General features: G+C 43.2%; 1 protein-coding gene across 3 annotated transcripts in view; it reads left to right on the top strand.

Annotated features, from left to right (window-relative positions):
* The window catches only part of esrrga (estrogen-related receptor gamma a), a 72,769-nt gene that overhangs the window by 31,921 nt on the left and 21,693 nt on the right, over window positions 1–19,155 (top strand). For 2 of the 3 annotated variants that reach the window (XM_035629361.2, XM_047331713.1), the window contains exons 5-6: window positions 7,397–7,507; window positions 10,152–10,334. In XM_035629361.2, coding sequence (XP_035485254.1) covers window positions 7,397–7,507; window positions 10,152–10,334 — 294 coding nt within the window. The remainder of the gene's footprint in view (window positions 1–7,396; window positions 7,508–10,151; window positions 10,335–19,155) is intronic. The other variant, XM_035629365.2, reaches the window with a different exon arrangement.

The following is a 19,155-nucleotide window of genomic DNA, read 5'->3' as shown; positions in this document are numbered from 1 at the left end:
CCATTTGTTGTGCTGGGTATGAATTTAATACACAGGGTCCCATTCTACATATGAATAAGGGTCATTAGGAAAATTGATACGAACATTTTCTCATTTCCACTCTTTTTGACCTATGGCAAATTTGGAAGAGATCAACATCAATATATAAAGTGCTGAACATATTTCTTCACCTTTGCTTTGTTGTGATGGAGGCAATTCCCTGTGATTTTTAAAGCACTGGTGCATTCTGCAGGTATATTAAATATCTCCCAAATATCCCCATGAATTATTAAGACAAATCGGATAATGCTGATTTTTAATTTTTTTTTACCTTGGGAGGAATATTTCAGCCTTTAAGATATTTGTTTTTGTGGCAGAGAAAGTTAAGTAATTCATGAGTTTCTTAAAATAGACATTCTTTTCAAAAAAAGTTGACCAAATTGTGTTGTTGTTGAGCGACATTTTACTGTGGATTCATTATTAGGGAGGTACCGATCCAATACTGCTTGATCAGGTATCAGTGACAATCTTTTGGGCAGATCCATTGAATTCAATTGTATCAATTTACTGTAATTCAGTACATTTATATACGGTATATGAATTAATTTAAAGACATATGGCATTGTTGTACTACCAGGTTAAACATGTTGCCTCTCTGAACTTTTGTACACACAACATTTAAGACCATTGCCTACTGTGGTGCATGCTGCCCATCTAGGTGTAAGCAATCGCTGCCGCAGAACTGACTAGATGGTAATGGTAAGCGGCTCGATCAGTTAGCATCAGAGCTAACTGTGGTTGTCAGGGGCTAGCTTGCGGGAGAAAGGTGAAGATAAGGTGGGAAGGGTAGAGTGTAAGTGTGTGTGTGTGGGGGGGGGGGGGATGGGGGGTATTCTGTAGTTTACCCCTTAGGGCAAGATCTGCCTCAAATTATCTTTGTCGCCCTGGGAGACGGCGAGGGTGAGATGAAGAGCAAGTGAGGCAGCAATAAGTGTGTGTGTGTGTGTATGTGTATGTGTGTGTGTGTGTGTGTGTGTGTGTGTGTGTGTGAGACAGTGAGAGAGGGCAGAACAAGAGGCCAGAGGCCAGTAAACCAACTCGTAAACTAAGCCATTTGTCTGCATGTAGTCTTAAACACACACCTGATCATGTGAATGCATGCACACACACACACACACACACGCTCAACCTCATCTGTTTGGAATATTGGATTTCCTCACCCTGTGAAGATGGAGCAGGGGGTAAACTGAAGGAATGAATGAACATGGGGTACCCACCCACCCACCAATATGTAGCAACTAATTTCGGCACCAAGGCAATTAAAAGGCCCGACTACATTATGAGAACTTCCCCTCTGGCAATGGCTGTCTGTCCATTTTTAATGAGGTCATAATGATGCGTCAGCTGAAGACCGAAAGGTCACAGGGGCGGTGCTTGAATCTTCCTAGAAAGAGGGGAGGGGGGAGTGAGAGAAGAGGATAATTGCAGGTAAAAGATTTAATGAAAAATATTAAAAACAGGAGAAGGATGAAGGAGAAGGTGGTTTTCAACAATTGCTAACCTCCTAATGTTAATTTTAATTTCATTTTATTCATTTTTCATGTTAAAAAAAATAACATAAACAAGGAAAAGTAATGTCCCTGTAGCTGTCAGAGTTATTTTGATTCATACACAAATGGTAAGGCAGGACAGACATAATATATGCGACACCAGCACTAATTCGTGAAAATGTCATTTACAGAATACAAAACATGGATCAGACATTAGAACATGAAAGGCTTTGGCAGAGGCACACGATCCAGGAGCCAGCAATATTCAGTATGCATGTACACTCTGCATATGGTCATATTGACAGATTTGCTCCCGTACAACAGAGCATCTTTGATGATGGCACGTCTGATGAATAATGGTTAAACAGACAGAATGTGTTGAAGCCGAAACCAAAGCCTCCATCTCTGTAATGCCATAAATGGCCAGCTGGATTAAGATGGTAGACTACTAGAGAGAAAAGTCCACAGACTGCAAATATAAACCTTGGCACACTGCCCCCCCCCCCCCCCCCCCCCCCCCCCCCCCCCCCCCCCCCCCCACACACACACACACACTCACACACTCACACACACACACACACACACACACACACAGACACAATATCAGCTCGTGCCAACTTTGGCCGTGCTCCCCACGGCCGCTGTGACCTAATGAGTGAGATCGGGTGGAAGGCCCCAGTCTGTGTGAATGTTGGCGTATTTGTGTGTGTGTGTGTGTGTGTGTGTGTGTGTGTGTGTCTGTTAATGTTTGGTGTGTGTATATACAGCTGGTGGTGTGCGTCATAACTCTCCGTATAGCTCAATGATCCTGACTGCTGGTATCCGATCTCATTGCTTCACGCACATGTTTCTTTCACACCTCAATCAAAACAACTGGCAATGCACATTTACTTACGATAGACAAACAGAATATGTCTCTCAAAATGACACATTTCTTTAAACACGAGCGTAGTTAAATGGTAAATGCGCTGCAGCTCTGTCGCTCTCTCTAGTCTTAACGACAACGCAAAGCACAATGAGTCACATTCACCCGTTTATGCACACATTCATACAGTACTTCTATATATAGCATATACTTGTACATCCCATTCACACAGTGACGGCACAGCTGGCTGGGGCAATTTGGGTTTCAGTATCTTGCTCAAGGACAGTTCAACATGCGGACAGAGGATGCTGGGGATGGAACCACCGACTCTTTGATCGGTGGCCCATCCGCCGTAATCTCCAAAGCCACAATAAATTATAATACAAAGATAACAAGGAACAAGGGGTTTAGGGGGCGATAGGTAAATGAGTATAATACAAGAAGGAGAGAACAAAGATTGAAAGCGGAGCATGAGCGAATGAGTGACAGAGAGATGGGAGGGCACGAAAGGAGAGGTCGGGGAAACAGGCGAGCGCCAGACAACTGGTGGCGTCTGGTGTCCCCCCATGGGAAACTTGTAGCTAAATCTAGCCCTGTAGTGTCTCTGTGTGTGTGTGTGTGGGGGGGGCATCTGGTTGCATCCCAGCTAGGAGGGAGCAATAATGGGAATACTGTGACGAAAGATCTGCCAAAGTGGATCCGCTCTCCTTCACGTGCACTTTCCTCCTGTTTGAGGAGGGAAGAGCGACGGAGAGGGAATGTGGCTGGAAAAAATCTCCATCCAGACACATTGACACACCGCAGATGGGAGCGGAAGGAGTGAGATGGATTGTAGTTGTGCGTTTTAGTGGCGTAACTGTTCTGGGACTAGACGTTAATTTAACAGAAGATTTCGATTCATAAAATGTAGGTGTTGTTTTCTTAAAAGTAGGATTTGATCCCTCTCGCTGTGAATGAACATGACCTTAAAGGGGGGAAAAAAGGCCATCAGAGTGGAAAAGACAGCGCTTTTTAGAGCCTCACACACACATGCCCACATTCCCAGAAACGCACACACAAACACATTCACACACCAGTGACAGCCACCTGCCCACTGCCCCGGGCAGTGCTGTTCTGATCTGTTCTGGTCTAAACAAACGCCACCGCATGACACCACACACACTCCTCCTCCAATCGTACCCCCCCCCCCACACACACACACACACACTCCTCTTTCATGCTGTCTTCATTTCTTTCTTTAAGCTTCTTGTGTCATTTAAATAAATCCAGCATACAAACTTTTAAAGATGTGAAACGACAAGAATCGTGACTCTGCTCATTTGATTCCTTCACAATCCGCACCACCCACAATGTGTTTTTCTTGGCGATTTATTTGCACGACGCCTCGTCACTTGTTTTCTTTGACTTTCTTATACGGGGTAGATACGCACACACACATACACACATTTGATTTGAACGGGTTCGTTGTCTCACCCAATCTATCCACCCATCAGTTCTTTAACCCGCATAGGAAAAAGCCTTTATGTTATTACATCAACACGCCGGTTGAACACGCACACACAGACACACGGGGTGACAACCTGGTCTGAGGGGGAAGAGAGACCGCAACCCTGTTACATCTTCAATTACCATAAAACTACTCCCCTCTGTCTCTCTCACCTCCTCGCCCTCTCGTCGTTTCCCCGTGTCTGCCTCTCCAGATGCCTTTTGCCTCTCGCGCTGTTTGTCATCCCTCTTTCTCTTTGCGCTGATCAAATTTTATTTGTCTTCCCACTCCTCTCCGCACTCTCTCCCACACTTCTCGCTTCACTCTTTCATTCTCTCATTCCCTTATCATTTCGTTGACCATCTGAAATCAATCCATTCCTCTCTTCCTCTCCCTTTCCACGATCGCGGGTTCTCTCTTCAAAACCACTTAGGTGTCAGAGGCATTGCACTCGCAATCCCTCAGCTGTTCAAGAACCCACGCACACACACACACACACACACACACACACACACACACACACACACACACACACACACACACACACAGACACAGAGAGACACCAGTGCGGTGTAAAATCCATGCTGATGTGATCAGTGCCATTGACAGACACTAATATTACCACGATAGGAATGATTCACCTTCATCACTGTCACTGTGCATGTGTGCGTGTGTGTGTGTGTGTGTGTGCAGCACATAAGTGGAACAATATTTATACTTCAGTGTGAATGAAAGCAGGTATGTTACTCAACCATCTTTTAAAGGTCAAAGACGAAGAAGCGGTAGACTGAGTGGACGTGTACTGTTAGTTGACATTGTAATTAAAGCATGTAATTAGGGTGTTTAACCTCTGTGGATTTCCTCTTTTCTTTCCTGTCCCCTTCTCTCATTCTGTTCATTTCTTATTTCCTTTTATTAGCCCCAAACCTCATCCTCCTCTTCTCTTCCATTTCTCCTTTTTCTCATTCTCTTTTCCTCTTTTGTTTACTAGCCCATCCATTACTTACGCCCCCCCCCCCTTCAACTCTTATGTCACAACCGGTGCTCAAACCATTTTCTCCTCTGTTCTCGTTTCTCTCCTTTTTTCTTTTACCATAATCTTCCGTAATTGCTCCTTATAATTTCTATCTAATTTTTATTTCTTTGCTCTCATCTTTTTATTCCATTCCTTACCATTCGCTGGTCAGTTATCATGTTCTATTCGTTTTCCTCTTTACATTTTTTTTATCCTTACATTGCCTCTGCTCTCCTCTCCGCTCCTCTCCTCTTCTCTCCTCCCTTGCCCATTCTTTATGATTTGAAGGCTCATTTGTTAAAAGGAGGTAGAGCACCCTCGCTCTCCCTCTAGCCTCTTCCTGTCTCTTTTTTGTGGGCTTTGGAAATATAATTTTCAATTTTTAATTTGATTCATTTAGATTTGATCATTAATCAGCGCTGGGAGAGAGTTAATTTGGTGGAAAATAGATGAGGTAGTTAGAGAAGGCTCTTTATGAAGTGAGCCCAGCGCAGCACTGGCTCTTTTAGGTATAAGGAAAAGAGAAAAATTGAGCGTCTGCATGGAAGAGTTTGTGTGTGGTAGAGGAAACGTGTGTGAATATTCGTTTTGTATGCAAGGGAAGACAAGAATTATTATTATAGGCAGTCTGTTTCTTTAAAGATGCTGTACCTCGAATCGTTTTAATATTTACAATATAGAAAAGAGAGGGTTGCTCTTTCAGCATTCAGAATCTTCACTTGCTGAAATAGGGTATAAGACAAAAGGCTCAAAACGATTCCTTCAGTTTTTATAGGGCTCATTTTTATAGCAACATGCCCTGTTTAAACATTTACATTTTTACAGAAGCCACATGTAGGAGTGTGTACCCGACTGCAACAGTAAAGCCTCAGATACTGCAGTTTACTTATGGTTTTCTTGTTTCTTTCCCCATTTACCTACTGATTTGAGTTCCTGATCAAACTCTTTCTATCACTCAGTCTTTATTCATCCTTCCCATCTAAGCATCTTTCACCTTGCTTCTGAGCGACCCTTCTGCTATCTCTCTGCCTCCTCCTCTGACCCAGGTAGGGACTGAGCAAGTGACTGGGGCTTACCCGAACACAAAACCAGGGTGTGGGTTAGAGAAGCGTAGACGGAGTGAGTGTGTGTTTGTGGGTGTGTGTGTGTGTGTGTGCGTGCGTGTGTGTGTGCGTGGGCGTGTGTGTGTGTGTGAGAGAGAAAGCAGAAAGTGGGTGTGTGAGTGGGTTTGTACCCCCTGGTGTTAAGAGTTTCTTGACCGTTAGCTGACACTGGCCCCCCTACTGTACCTGGACTGTCAGCCCTTCTGTCTACCTATCCCCATCTCGAGCAAACACACACAGACACACAGATGCGTGTCATGTTCAGTTCACTGAGTAGAACACAGCTTAGGTTAGTTGGAGTTCTCTGAATAACTACTTTTCTTTGCCTTTTAAATAAACCTTTTACCTGCCCTCTCACTCCTACTCCTCTGATCACTCACTCAGTCAGTATGTTCAATATTCAGATAACTTCTTTTCATCAATCTGTCCACAACGTTGCTATGGATGGTCCTCCTGATGTCTGTTCAGCACTGGGGGCTTTTACTGGCCGTGTTAACTTCCCATTTGCTTGTATTTATTTTGATGACACTGCTGCTGCTGTCGCTGCCAGAAATGTAAAATGAATCTCTTCCTGCGTGACTGTGGAGTTTTTGCTGAGAGAGAGACGAGCCTGATTACATCAAATCAGCAATTCAAAAAGCCTTAATTCACATGGTTGCAGGTTTAAATATGGTCAACTGAAACAAGAGTCAACAATGAGTCCGAGTTATATTTGAAAATTACATGAAGGTATAGGAGGAAACAGAGACTGCTGAATGTGCAGCCATTATTCATCGCTTTAATCAAATTTGCATTTCATTTCTGAATGTTGTATTCAAAATAATAGCATTGAGTTAAATTTGAAACATCTCACAGCCCTTTTCAATTCCTCCTCTCCTCTCCTCTCCTCCTCCAAGGTACATGACACCTCTGTCTTCCTTATCCATCTTTAAGTGGTAACCACGGTAACATCCAATCCCCTAAGAGATAGTCCTAATTAAATTAGGGAGTCCTTTGTGTCAATTAATTAACGAGACAGAGAGAGACATAGATTGGGCTAGAGGCAGGAAAAGAGTCAGAAACCCAGAGAGAGAAAGAGAGAGAGAAGGGCCTTTTAGTTAGTAGTGTCATTTTTATCGAACAAAACTAGGAGAGTTGTGAGTGACCAAGTGGCTGCACACATCAGGCACAAACATACACACATCACATGCGTGCACTGCTGAAGCAGCACTTCATCCTCATGAGTCAGCCCCTCCAAAACTTTTTCATCTCTGCGCCCCCCCCCCGTTCCCTTCATTTCTGTGTTCTCTTTTCATAGTCGTTGCATACGAACAGTTGTTTTACTTTTCTTGTCTAGTTGTTAAGTCAGTCAGACAGTGTTATGCAAGGTACACTGACACCTTCTTCTTCTTCTTACAGGTGTTCGTCTGGACAGGGTTCGTGGCGGGAGACAGAAGTATAAGCGCCGGATAGATGCGGACAACAGTCCCTACCTGAATCCTCAGCTGGCTCTACCCCCCAAGAAGCCATGTAAGAACACACACACACACACACACACACACACACACACACAAAGGAAGTTTCATACTGTCCTCAGGACACCGTAACTCATATGCTGCATATGTTGCGACAGTATCTGACGTTGTATGAATGGGTAACAATAAAGACGGTACCATGGTCAGCAGACAAGTAAAGTCCTCCAGAAATACACAGGAAATATTGCAATTGAAGTACATGGAACCGCTGTGTACAGGCTGTAAATGTAATGGGAAAAAGTTGTTGTTTAGAGACCAGAAGTACAAAGGGCTACCTTTCCATTAGCTTCTATCCTAATGGAAACAGTTGGACAGTAAAAACATTAAAACACACACACACACAGAGAGAGACACACATACACACACATACGCATAAATAGAAACAGGGTAGTGAGAAGCCCATCTGCTTGGGACCAAGTTTATCTCCCCGTCTCTGCTGTTACCAGTTTGGGGTCATAACATTTTATATGTGTAATATTTCACTGTAAAGGTATTCATTTAGCGCTGGCTGGATTGGCTGCATTTTTTAAAAGAATAAAACCATCGCCAAAGAGTGATGATTGAAAAATTAACAAGGGAGAGAGTGAGTGAGACTGATGGGGAGACAGCAGGAGGGAGAGGGAGGGTGGGGGCTCGCCAGGGCTCTAATCCGGATTAAATCCAATCTGGCAACCACATCAAACTACAGTTAGCTCTCTAGCTAACTGTCGGCTCGCGCGCACACACACACACACACACACACACATACACACACACATGTTGTGCAGATTGAGCCATGTTTAGCAGCTTGGTCCCCAAAGCCCATTTTGCTTAAAGCTGGAGCATATTCTGCTTTAGGCCAATATGCGGAATGGCTGCACAACATCTTACCAGGGCTTCTGCACTACTAATCATTGAAATGATCTGATAATGTGAGTACGTGCACACCATATGTGTGTATTTAATGTTTGTATGTAGCAATATTGGACTCTTAAGCCCCTGCCATCCTTTTATTTGTCACATTTGTTGGAGGTTTTAAAAAGAAAAAAAAAGATAAATTTACTTGAATCACTACAAATAGTAGTACTACGTTGAATCTTTTCTTTTAGAAAGAGTGCCAGGCTGCAAACAAACCTTACAAACCTAAAAAACAAAAAATGTAGAGTTGGCTTAGACTTCCCCCACCTCTCTTTTTCCTTCTCTCTCACACACAGTCAATGTCCCTCTCTCTCGTTCTCCCAGATACGCGCACGCAGCCTGTCTATCTGTAGCCCAATCCCTAGCCTCAGCATCCCCATTGATTGTCTGAGAACAGAACAATAGCCCAGGGTTTGGAAATGGGCTTCCATTGATTCTAATTAGGAAAACATTAAATAAGATTTACCCACAGATACTGCGGTGTGACTGGGATTGGTTAGGCTCAAACGACCCTGGAGCTGGGGCGAGAGGGAAGAGGATGGGATGAAAAAAATATATAGTGTAGTGTGTGTGCGTGCGTTTGCGTAACAAAATTAGGAATGGAGAGTGTTGGATCAATACACAACTCATCCTCCCAACTCTGTTTCACTCTCTCTTGCTGTTTATCTCTATCTAGCTGTCGCTGCGTCGACTCCTCCTGTCTGTCTTGTACAATCTGTCCATGGCTCTATTTCTACACGTCTGGCTTCTCCCACTTTTTTCATTGCTCAGCCCTCTCTTTCTCTTTCCCCCTGTCCCTCGCTCCCAACTTGCCCTCCTATCCTCTGTTATTATTCCCATGCTTGATTAGTCAGTGGATTAATTTGGAAGCAGGGTATCAGTCTGTTACTAATGGGCCATAGAGATCTCATCACCACATGTCACTATTACCAGCTGAGCTGTTTGGCTTTCAGCATTATCTCCTCCTTCTGTATGTACCAGCAAAGCTTCTTAAGGCTGCGATACCATATACAACACTTTGGTCCACCTGAATGACCAGCAGCAATCGCCTTTAATCACACCTCGGAGCACCTCCGAAGCTGGAAATGTTTCAACAGTTTTTTTTTATATCTTTTCTCTCGTGCATTTTCGTGTTTAGTCCCTCCAAATCACCGGAATCAAATGATCCAATTATCTCCTGCGTGACTGTTGAAAATCCCACAAGACACTACATGACATTGTAGCCAAGAATTTTTTTTTTTTATAAAATTTGTATAAAACTGACAGTTCTCCCCAAAAAGCTGCATCATGCTGTCTTTAAAAGTCACTTTAATGTCAAAACGTATGACTTACTTCTGATGTTTGTTTTGAGGTAAATGTGTTTTTGGCTGTTTTAAGGTTTCATGATATTGCCTTGTTTTTCACAGAGCCTAAAAAGTACAATATTCTTTCAGCTGTTTATTAATGTTTGTATAAAATGAACACCACATTTTGTCACATTACGATTGATGTGGGGTTGTTTAATACGGAGTAAACTGAAATGTATTGTGCTTCTATTCGTGATCATCCCAGTCTTCATGTCAGCTGCTACATGAGTAAATACCTCTAGACGAATGTGTGACTTACAGTAGCAGGTCATGTTAAAAAGGACTGTGCATGTGACCTTTCACATTTAGGCCACCGAACAGCTCGTGGCCTAATACGGCTAAAATTCACCATCTCTCTGTCTCTGTGTCTTTCTCCTTGTCTGGTGGTCATGTCAGTTGCCTTTGGCTGCCTTGCAGATAACAAAATCGTCTCTCACCTGCTGGTGGCCGAGCCAGAGAAGATTTACGCCATGCCCGACCCCACTGTACCAGACAGCGACATCAAGGCCCTGACTACGCTTTGTGACCTGGCAGACCGAGAGCTGGTGGTCAACATCGGCTGGGCCAAACATATCCCAGGTAGGCAAAATAAATTGTTGAACCCTGACTCTGTCTGACTGCAAGCTCACTCCACGTTGAGACCCTATCCCACGCGCACACATGTAAAGCAGATACCCACGTTCTTCGACTTTACGGGAGATGTCACATTGCCCACATGCTGTGGGAACTGGCAGATGGAGGACAAGGTTAGAGTCAGCCGCTCCAGATGCAGTTCAGGCAGACTTACATAATGTACTCAAAAGTACACCTGGGCCTAAGGTGTGACCTTTCACCCTAATCCCTGCACTCAGACACTTTTGCACTATTGACCCGTCCAACTGACCAACCAGATACCCTCACCGCTACCACAACGACACACACACACAAATGCTGACCTTTTGAACCAAGCAGTCCAATCTCCTTACCTACACGTGTAATCAAGTACAAAGAAATGTCAAATTGTAATGTTAAAGTGAATTCAACAAAAAATATTTGTATATATATAATAAACAGAGATAGTGTTTAAGTCTATAGTGAATATGTGATCCACTACGTGTTCAGCATTTAACAGAGGAACTTAATCTTTAATAAAAAAAAATTTAAAAATTGTTTTAGAATCATTAAAAGAAAATAATGACGAGAAGGAAACAAAAACACAACAAATGCATTTACCTATAGATGCTTAAATAAAGAGAGACGAGGAAGAGATATAAACTATAATCTGGGTTTGACTTTAGTGAGGGATCATGCTGTGGAAGCAGAGAGGAAGGAAGAGCAGTGTCTTAGATTAGCACAGATTAGCACAGAGGTTAATTCCATTGTCAAATAGAAATACTGTTATATTCTACTCTATTATTTTCTATCTGAATCGTAATAGAATAGAATCCCCCTTCGCTCAAACAGAATAGGGGGTTGTGAGGGAATAGGGCGGAAATACCAGATTAGAAACATAAATATCACTCAGTCATGCTGCGTAAATCTATAACAATAAAGTCGATGGTGTTGGATAACAGGGTCTCCAAATGATATGTATTATATTGTATCAATAAATGTGAAAGTACCAGGGAGGAAGACCAAAAAAGATGAAGAGAGAGAGAGAGAGAGAGAGAGAAAGAGAGGAAGAGAGATGGAAATGTGCATTGCTTCTTGTTAGTGTATTGATCTATGTGCTGCTGTATGGACAGCAAGCCGAAATACATGTTAATCCATATACCAAGTATAGCTCTTTGAATATTTATTTTTGATTTCTCTTTCAAAAAAAATATAGCCTCACTCCAATACTATCTGCTTTCTTCTAATCTCTCTGTTGTCCCCTTTCTCCTGCTCTCTCTTTTAATCCATTTACTCTACCTCTCCCCCTGCTCTGTTTGCCTCACTCTCTTTACCTCTGGGATGCACCTATACTATATATACAGTAACATACACACACACAAAGACAACTCTCAGACACATGCATAATATGCACACAACATACACACAAGGTAAATGTAATCTATTGTTTTGATGTACGCTTGCCTTTTCTTTTGCCCACTACTTTTACCAGTGAGTGGACTGAGTAAGAAGAGTGTGCGTGCATGTGTGTTTGTGTGTGTGTGTGTGTGTGTCGTGTGTGTGTGTGTGTGTGTGTGTGTGGTGGTGGGTGGGGGTGAAGCGCAACGATTGTGTGGCGGAGGAGAGAAGATGGCGTGATTAGATGAATGAGAAAGGCAATCCACCGCTCACAGAGAAAGATAGAACTCTTCATCTTCCAAGTGTGTGTGTGTATGTGTGTGAGATGTGAACACCTTATGAAAACCTCACTGTTTACAACACTGAACACTGATCTAATACTCACACACAAACACGCACACATGCATGTACACACACAAAAGTGATCTACTGTTCACTTGTGGTGGAAAGGATTGTCAAAAAGAAATACGACTCCTCAACATTCTTTTTCACAGTCCTCACACACACACAGACACACAGACACACACACACACACACACACACACACACACAAAGCAAAGGGTAAAGAGTCTACAATGACTTAAGTCTAGAACAGAACAGAATAGAATAGACCTGTTAACCTTTTTTGCAGCCTTCTTGTTTTACATCTTGTTAAGTTTCTGTGTGTGCGCGTGTGTGCGTGTGTGTGTGTGCGTGTGTGTGCGCGCGTGCACATGTGTGTCTCTGAGGATTATGTGCAGGGTGACCATGTGAAAACACACACGCTCACATCTTTGCCTGCCATGGTACAGTAATTTTTTTAATCAAATTGATGGAGAGAGACAAAGAAAAAAAAGAGGGAAAGAGAAGAGAGGTGAAGCCAATTTATGCTTCATGATATGGCTGCGCAGTGCTCTGTATACACACACACACACACACAGCACATACACGCACACACAGCCGGCTAACAGTGGTAACAACGTGTCAAGGCGAGCGCCAGGCAGCTAATTTGAAGTCATTAGATGTCTGCCGTACTGGCAACAATTTGTTACGCTCACACACACAAACACACACAAAAACGCATCACACACACACACTGAGTTAAGAGCCGTCTGCGGATAGCGAGGAGGCTAAATTGTAAACTAATTTAAACATCACTCAGCGTTAGAGAGGCTGCCTGCAAGACAGGCCCCCGGATAACAAGGCTAGGGTATGTGTGTGTGTGCACGTCTTTCTATTCGTGTGTGTGTGTGTGTGTGTGTGTGTGTGTGTGTGTGTGTGTGTGTGTGTGTGTGCGTTGCTAGTCATGTTTGACACACAGAGTCGCCCAACCTTAGAGACTTTTGACAACACACTCTAACACACATATATACGCACATGTCTCTTTGATTGGTTCTTTTATTCTGAATCCCAGTGTGTGTGTATGTGTGTGTGTGTGTGTGTGCGCGCACGTGGATGCTCATTTCCATACCGATATGGCCTATATGCAAACATTTGATATGTCATTGGGAGAGGAAAATGAGGTTTCAGACACTGTGTGTGTGTGTGTGTGTGTGTGTCTCTTATTATCCCATAAGGAAACAGACACGGTCACACGTGCACCTCACACATGCTTGTGTGCTTGAACAAGATGAAGCACACATACAAAGCAAGCACATAAACACAGACCAGAGGTAGAACCATTTTTGCTGAATCAAACTGTGATACACACTCAGGAAACTCTGGGTATATATCCCGTACGTAGCGCGCGCGCGTGTGTGTGTGTGTGTGTGAAGGAGGAATGAGGAGCAGTCAGGTGAGAGGAGGAGGAGTAGAGCAGCAAATATTTAAACAGGAGCTAACCCGAGAGTGAATTAAAAGAAAGAAAGGCCATTCAAAGTGAGCCATTTATCTGTCTGTAGAATTAGTCTCCCTCTCTCCCTCCCTCTATAATAACCAAATGACTACTGGGCACTCATGCTAGCAGCTCTTATCTAGACTCACGAACACAAAGGGGAAGACAGACAGGCGAACACTTGACTTAAAGAAAGAGCAGAGAACAAACGGATGAATGAATCGACGAATGTGTGAGTCGGAACCTATAACACAGTCTATTTTACCAGAACCAGGGGCCTTGCCATTAGTGCTTTTTTTTCTCTTTTTTTTTTACAACCCCCATCCCCCATTCTTTCTTTATTCAAGACAGAAATTGCTCTTCCCACTTCCCCTCTACTATGCTCTTGCGTCCCTATCTCTCCTCACTTGCTCTTTTCTCACAGGCCCTTTTCCTCTCGTTCTTTCTTTCTCCTTTCAATTTTGACACTCAGGATAAGCGGTCTATGTGTCGACATTAACGTGGTATGATTGAGCTGTAAAAAAAAATGGGGGGGTTGGAGGGGGGCGGCTGTCCCTCTGCTCATTTAATGGCTCTCTATGGAGAGAGAGGAGAAGGGGTTTGGGTGGTGGTGGTGATGGTGTAGTAGGTGATGAGGGAAGTCCTTTTTTCTCCATGTACCTGCTTCTCTCCTAGTGGCCCTTTTCCTTCACTCAGTTAATGTTGTGCTTTTCTCCTGTTTTTTTTTCTCCCTCAAATCCATTTACCTAACTATTTTATGGTTATGTCGCTGTTGCTTATTTGATTCTTGTACATTGAGAGTTGTGATTTAGTTTATCTAGTATTACAGTATGTCCCTCACTCTGTATCTGATGAAAAGATGACGGGGGGGGGGGAGTTGAAGGAGGATGACGTTTAAAACAGAACGTATAAGGGTGAAGGGAGAGACCCTCGGCATAACCTAGATGTTCCCCGAGAGCCTTTAACACAATACTATTCTGACCCGATGGCTAAATATCCCCCACCTCTCCAACCTCTCTTCTGACCTCTCCCTTTCTGTCGCTCTGTCTGTCTCTCCCTCCCTCTCGCCCTCTCTCTGACCTTACCTCCAACCCTCTCTCTCTGTGGTATCCTTAACCTCTTCATTATCAAGTCAACCTCATCTCTCAACCCCTGTCCCCTCCCACACCCCGCTCCTCCTCTCTTCTCTCATCACCGCAACCAGCCATTGTCCCTCTCTTTCTCCCTGGATCTGTCTCTCTGTATGGCAGACAGATGCAAGGTTTGTGGAGTCCAAGTTCAGGCAGATTGTTTTGTTCCAAAATGCATTTTTATCAACATTAGTACACCATAGCATACACTCAGAGAAGTGCCACGATGAGTTCAGTTCTCCCTCACCTCTCTCTGCTGGGCTCTCTCTCGTTTGGTCATGTTCTAAATGTTTTTCACTTAGAGATGTAATCAACCAGTGGAGCAGTTAGCCATTTCAGACGGCCAGACAGCCAGTCAATTAGTGAGCCAATCAGTCAGTCAAGTAGCCAGACAGCCAGTCAATCAGCCAGAAAGACAGTCAGTCAGTCAGTCAGTCAGCAAATATTGATTAATACAAGTGCCCTGCTCCTTTTAGCAAATCAAATGTGTCTGAGACTCAGCCGCCACAGGGAACCTCTGCATACACACGCACACACACACACACACACACACACACACACACACACACACACATATAGATGTACTTGGTTCCTTGACTCTGGAAGTGCAGCTCACTAAATAACACTGACACACATTATAACACATTTACAGTGAGCTTCGAGAGATGCAGAACAGCAAAGTGTGTGTGTGTGTGTGTGTGTGTGTGTGTGTGTGTGTATATGTGTGAGCGTGTATGTGAACGGGCGCGCGTGTGTGTGTGTGTGTGTGTGTGTGTGTGTGTGTGTGTGTAAAACCTCATGACTGGCAATAATGTCACTCTACCGCCCTCCTCATTAAGTCTGGTGATGTCATCAATCAGCAAAGAGGTTGTTGGGCTTTGGGTCAGACAGTGGTAAATCAGAGAGAAACATCCCAGCCACCACGCTCACACACACACACACACAGCTATTTCACATTTATGAAATCAGTGAGCGTTATTGGCATGATACTTATAAAAAAAAAAAATTTGCCTTCGCGTCTTCTAATTTCTTCCCTCTCTGTTGTCTTCGTCACCATGAACCTTTTTCAACATTTAGTGGGTCGCCCTGTCGAAGCTTTTATCCTCTGCAATAAAATGTCTAATCTCGGTCCACAGCGATGTACACGAAAAGTCATGAAGATCCACACATGGAAATACACAACCATAAAAAACACAGGAGCACAGGCGGCTTTGTCCCCATTCTGTCGGCTGAGGCTAGTTCACCTTGACAGCCGCAGCCTGCTGGGTGTCTCCTTAACACACACACACACACACACACCACACGCAAACATGCAGTGGATTCACGCTGACACACAGGTACAGCACAGTGTATACATTGCGGGAACGTTTCCATGCAAACATACTTAAACATACAGATACGCTTTAATTTTCTCAAATATACACGCTGATGTTGAAGTCATCAGCTTGTGGTGTTGCACAAGCATGTAGGGGAGCATACGTTGGAATTTAGGTAGTGTAACATGGCATGACTCTGTGTAAGATGCTCCAGGTGTAGATACAAAGCTACATTCTGCCAATAGATCCTCCTGAATGCTACACACTGGCCCATCAACAGGGCAAAGGCCTAAAGAAAATGAATGCAATGAAATACGGAGAATTTTTTATTATATATTTTTTTTGACATGAGATCACATGATATGAATTATAGTGTGAAGCAATTAAATCTGCTCAGTGCTGCATAAATGTAACCACTAAATCCGAATAATTCTTCCGCAAGGAGCAGATATTGTAGGGGAAACAATGTCCAGTCAATATATTTTGTTCTAATGCTGTTTTTTTAAAACGTTGTTCAGTTGTTCTAGTGATGTTAAAACAATATATACACAAGAAACATAACTGCAAACACTCTCTCTTCTTTGATGTGATATAACTGATTCAGCCTTTTTCATATTCTAATAAGACTCAACTCATATGACTCGTTTATGGCTTTATAAGGATCTGATTTTGATTTAGTTTATTCCCAAAGTAAATTTTGTCTGTTTGTGCTCTTGCATATGTATCATCATGTGTGTGTTTCCAGTTGCTGTTGATTTTCCTCTGAGCTCTGTTGGCCGTGTTGGATTTCCATTTCATCTTATCCCTGAGCCACATAACAAATTTAGATGTTAATGTCTTGGTTTTCCTGTATGTGTGTGTGTGTGTGTGTGCATGTGTTTGTGTGTGTGTGTGCATGTGTTTGTGTGTGTGCGCGCATGCACATGTGTGTGTGTTGTCTGTTTCATTGTTCACATTTGTGCATTAGAAATATCTTTTTTTCCAGTGCGCCACCACCACGGTTTCTTCTTGCAGCCCATACAGACAAACACACCCCTGTTTGCAGATGAAAACAAATATTGATGAAATCAAATTAGAAAAGAATATTTGATATCTGAGCTTAATGTCTGGATTAAGTTGGGTTTTCTTTATTGGATTAAGCCAGTGGGTATTGGAAGCATTTCATCAATATGAGAAAAGATTTCCCTTTTCTTTTTCCGTATGAATATCCTCTAATATGATGTAGTCACCACGGGATGCAATTACAATAAATACATCCTATACACCCTACGTGTAAGATGTGAATGGTCTCTGCAGTACGATTTTTAAAAAGAGACAAAGTTATGATATAATTTTTTTTGTTGATGTGTTGCTGATTTTGTCAAAGAACTCATTTATGCCACATTTGATGTTTTGAATACACACAGGCACACGGACACACTCAGAAATGGACCCACACATTCAGTCTCTGGGGGGACGCTCAGTCTGTGTTGACTCTCCCGTCCGTCCGACGCCCCGTGTTTATTTTGTCATCACCGTGTTGACAGTGTTTCCGTGACGATGTGCCCGTGATGACACTCAAACACGAAGGTGCCCACTTTAAACACACACATTGTTTTGCACACAAACTCAACACAGACTTTCCTCGCAAACACTGTTACTCTATCAGGTCGCACCTTGGTGGTGACACGCACCTTGTGCCTTGAGAGTGCAACAATCTGACACATCGTACGGACGCACACACACTCTTGCTTCACACATGGTACCAGCTGTCGTTGTGACTGTATCCACCTGTGTCACACCATGTCAGAGCGGAATTGAAAATGACAAATGGAAAAACACAGAAGTCACTTTAAGGTTATGTAAATGAGATTTCGACAATATTACAACAGACTGTATCTATTTTGTATGATGATATGGCAGATGACATCACACTCCCTCTGTTGTGTGTTTTGAGCCGAGCTCCTCCGTTATTTCTTTCGGTAGCTGGTCCGGGCGTGTTCATGTTCGTGCATGTGAGTCGAAGCCGATGTCCCTCCCCATGTTTATCAAGCGAGAACTCCATCTCTGATTGGCAGTGATGTATACATAACCTGGTGGTCACACTAAATTTAGCCGCTTTTCTGTGCTCCGATGTCTTTCACTGTAAACAGACCTGCCCACCGTGGTGCCGTTGGACCAGAGACTCCATGGAGGCACCTTATTTATTTTTCAATTTAGTCTGCGCTAACTATGGTAGCCATGGTTACTTGCCAGTAGCCCCCATACATGCCCAATGAGTGTGCTACTTCCGGGTATGCAAAATCGGCGGGTGAGACGCGACATATAAGTTTTACCAGCCAGCAGGATTGATTTTATCTTTGTTGGTGGTGTTGGTGGTGGTTCTCCTGTAAACGAAGAGCCTCTTGTTGTATGTTTAGGGGCCACTTCGCTGGGCTTGGCAACACCCATCCAGGTTACATCTTGCCAAGATGCTGTGTCCAGAGTACCATATTTGTACATTAAAAAGTACAATCATGGAAGTCTGTGTTTTGATTAATTCTAATTTCGAATGAATAAATGATAATTTGACCAATGACAAATTTGCCATGAAAGGCATTCAGTGGATAGGTTTAATTTCAAGTAAAAGTTGTTTTTTTTAAATCACAAATACTGAAGTTGCGAAATTTATACTCACACACACAGAAGACCATCGCTGTTTTTCTTATTAGTGTGATTACATTTGCAAATCAAATTTGTCTATCAGCCTTTAAGACACAGCCTGCCATCTGAGTACACTGTCTAATCTGCATCGGATAAGACAGACACACACACACTCACACACACACACACACACACAAAACATACACGAGAGGGATGCAAAGGAATGTACACAAGCCTGCATTCACAAACAGTATTCACACATCTTTGAGCACACAAATGGATACACTTCTAAACACCAACTTAAAAAAAAAGCACTAACTCAGTGAATGTGCACGGGAGCACACAGACACGTACACAGACATAATATGTGACGTCACACAAGCGCTAACAAATAAATCGGAACTGAGCTTTTGAGCCAATCATCAACCAAGTCGTCGCTAGCAAACAGTCAGCTTTTACTACTTTCAATTTGCGTTTGTGTTTGTGTGTGGGTGTGTGCGCACATAAAGGGGGAGGGATGATGTGATGTG

The sequence above is a fragment of the Scophthalmus maximus genome, chromosome 4 (genome assembly GCF_022379125.1).
Source record: "Scophthalmus maximus strain ysfricsl-2021 chromosome 4, ASM2237912v1, whole genome shotgun sequence".
NCBI classification, from domain to species: domain Eukaryota; kingdom Metazoa; phylum Chordata; class Actinopteri; order Pleuronectiformes; family Scophthalmidae; genus Scophthalmus; species Scophthalmus maximus.
The sequence above is the reverse complement of the archived record's forward strand: the minus strand, read 5'-3'. Positions and strand labels throughout refer to the sequence as shown.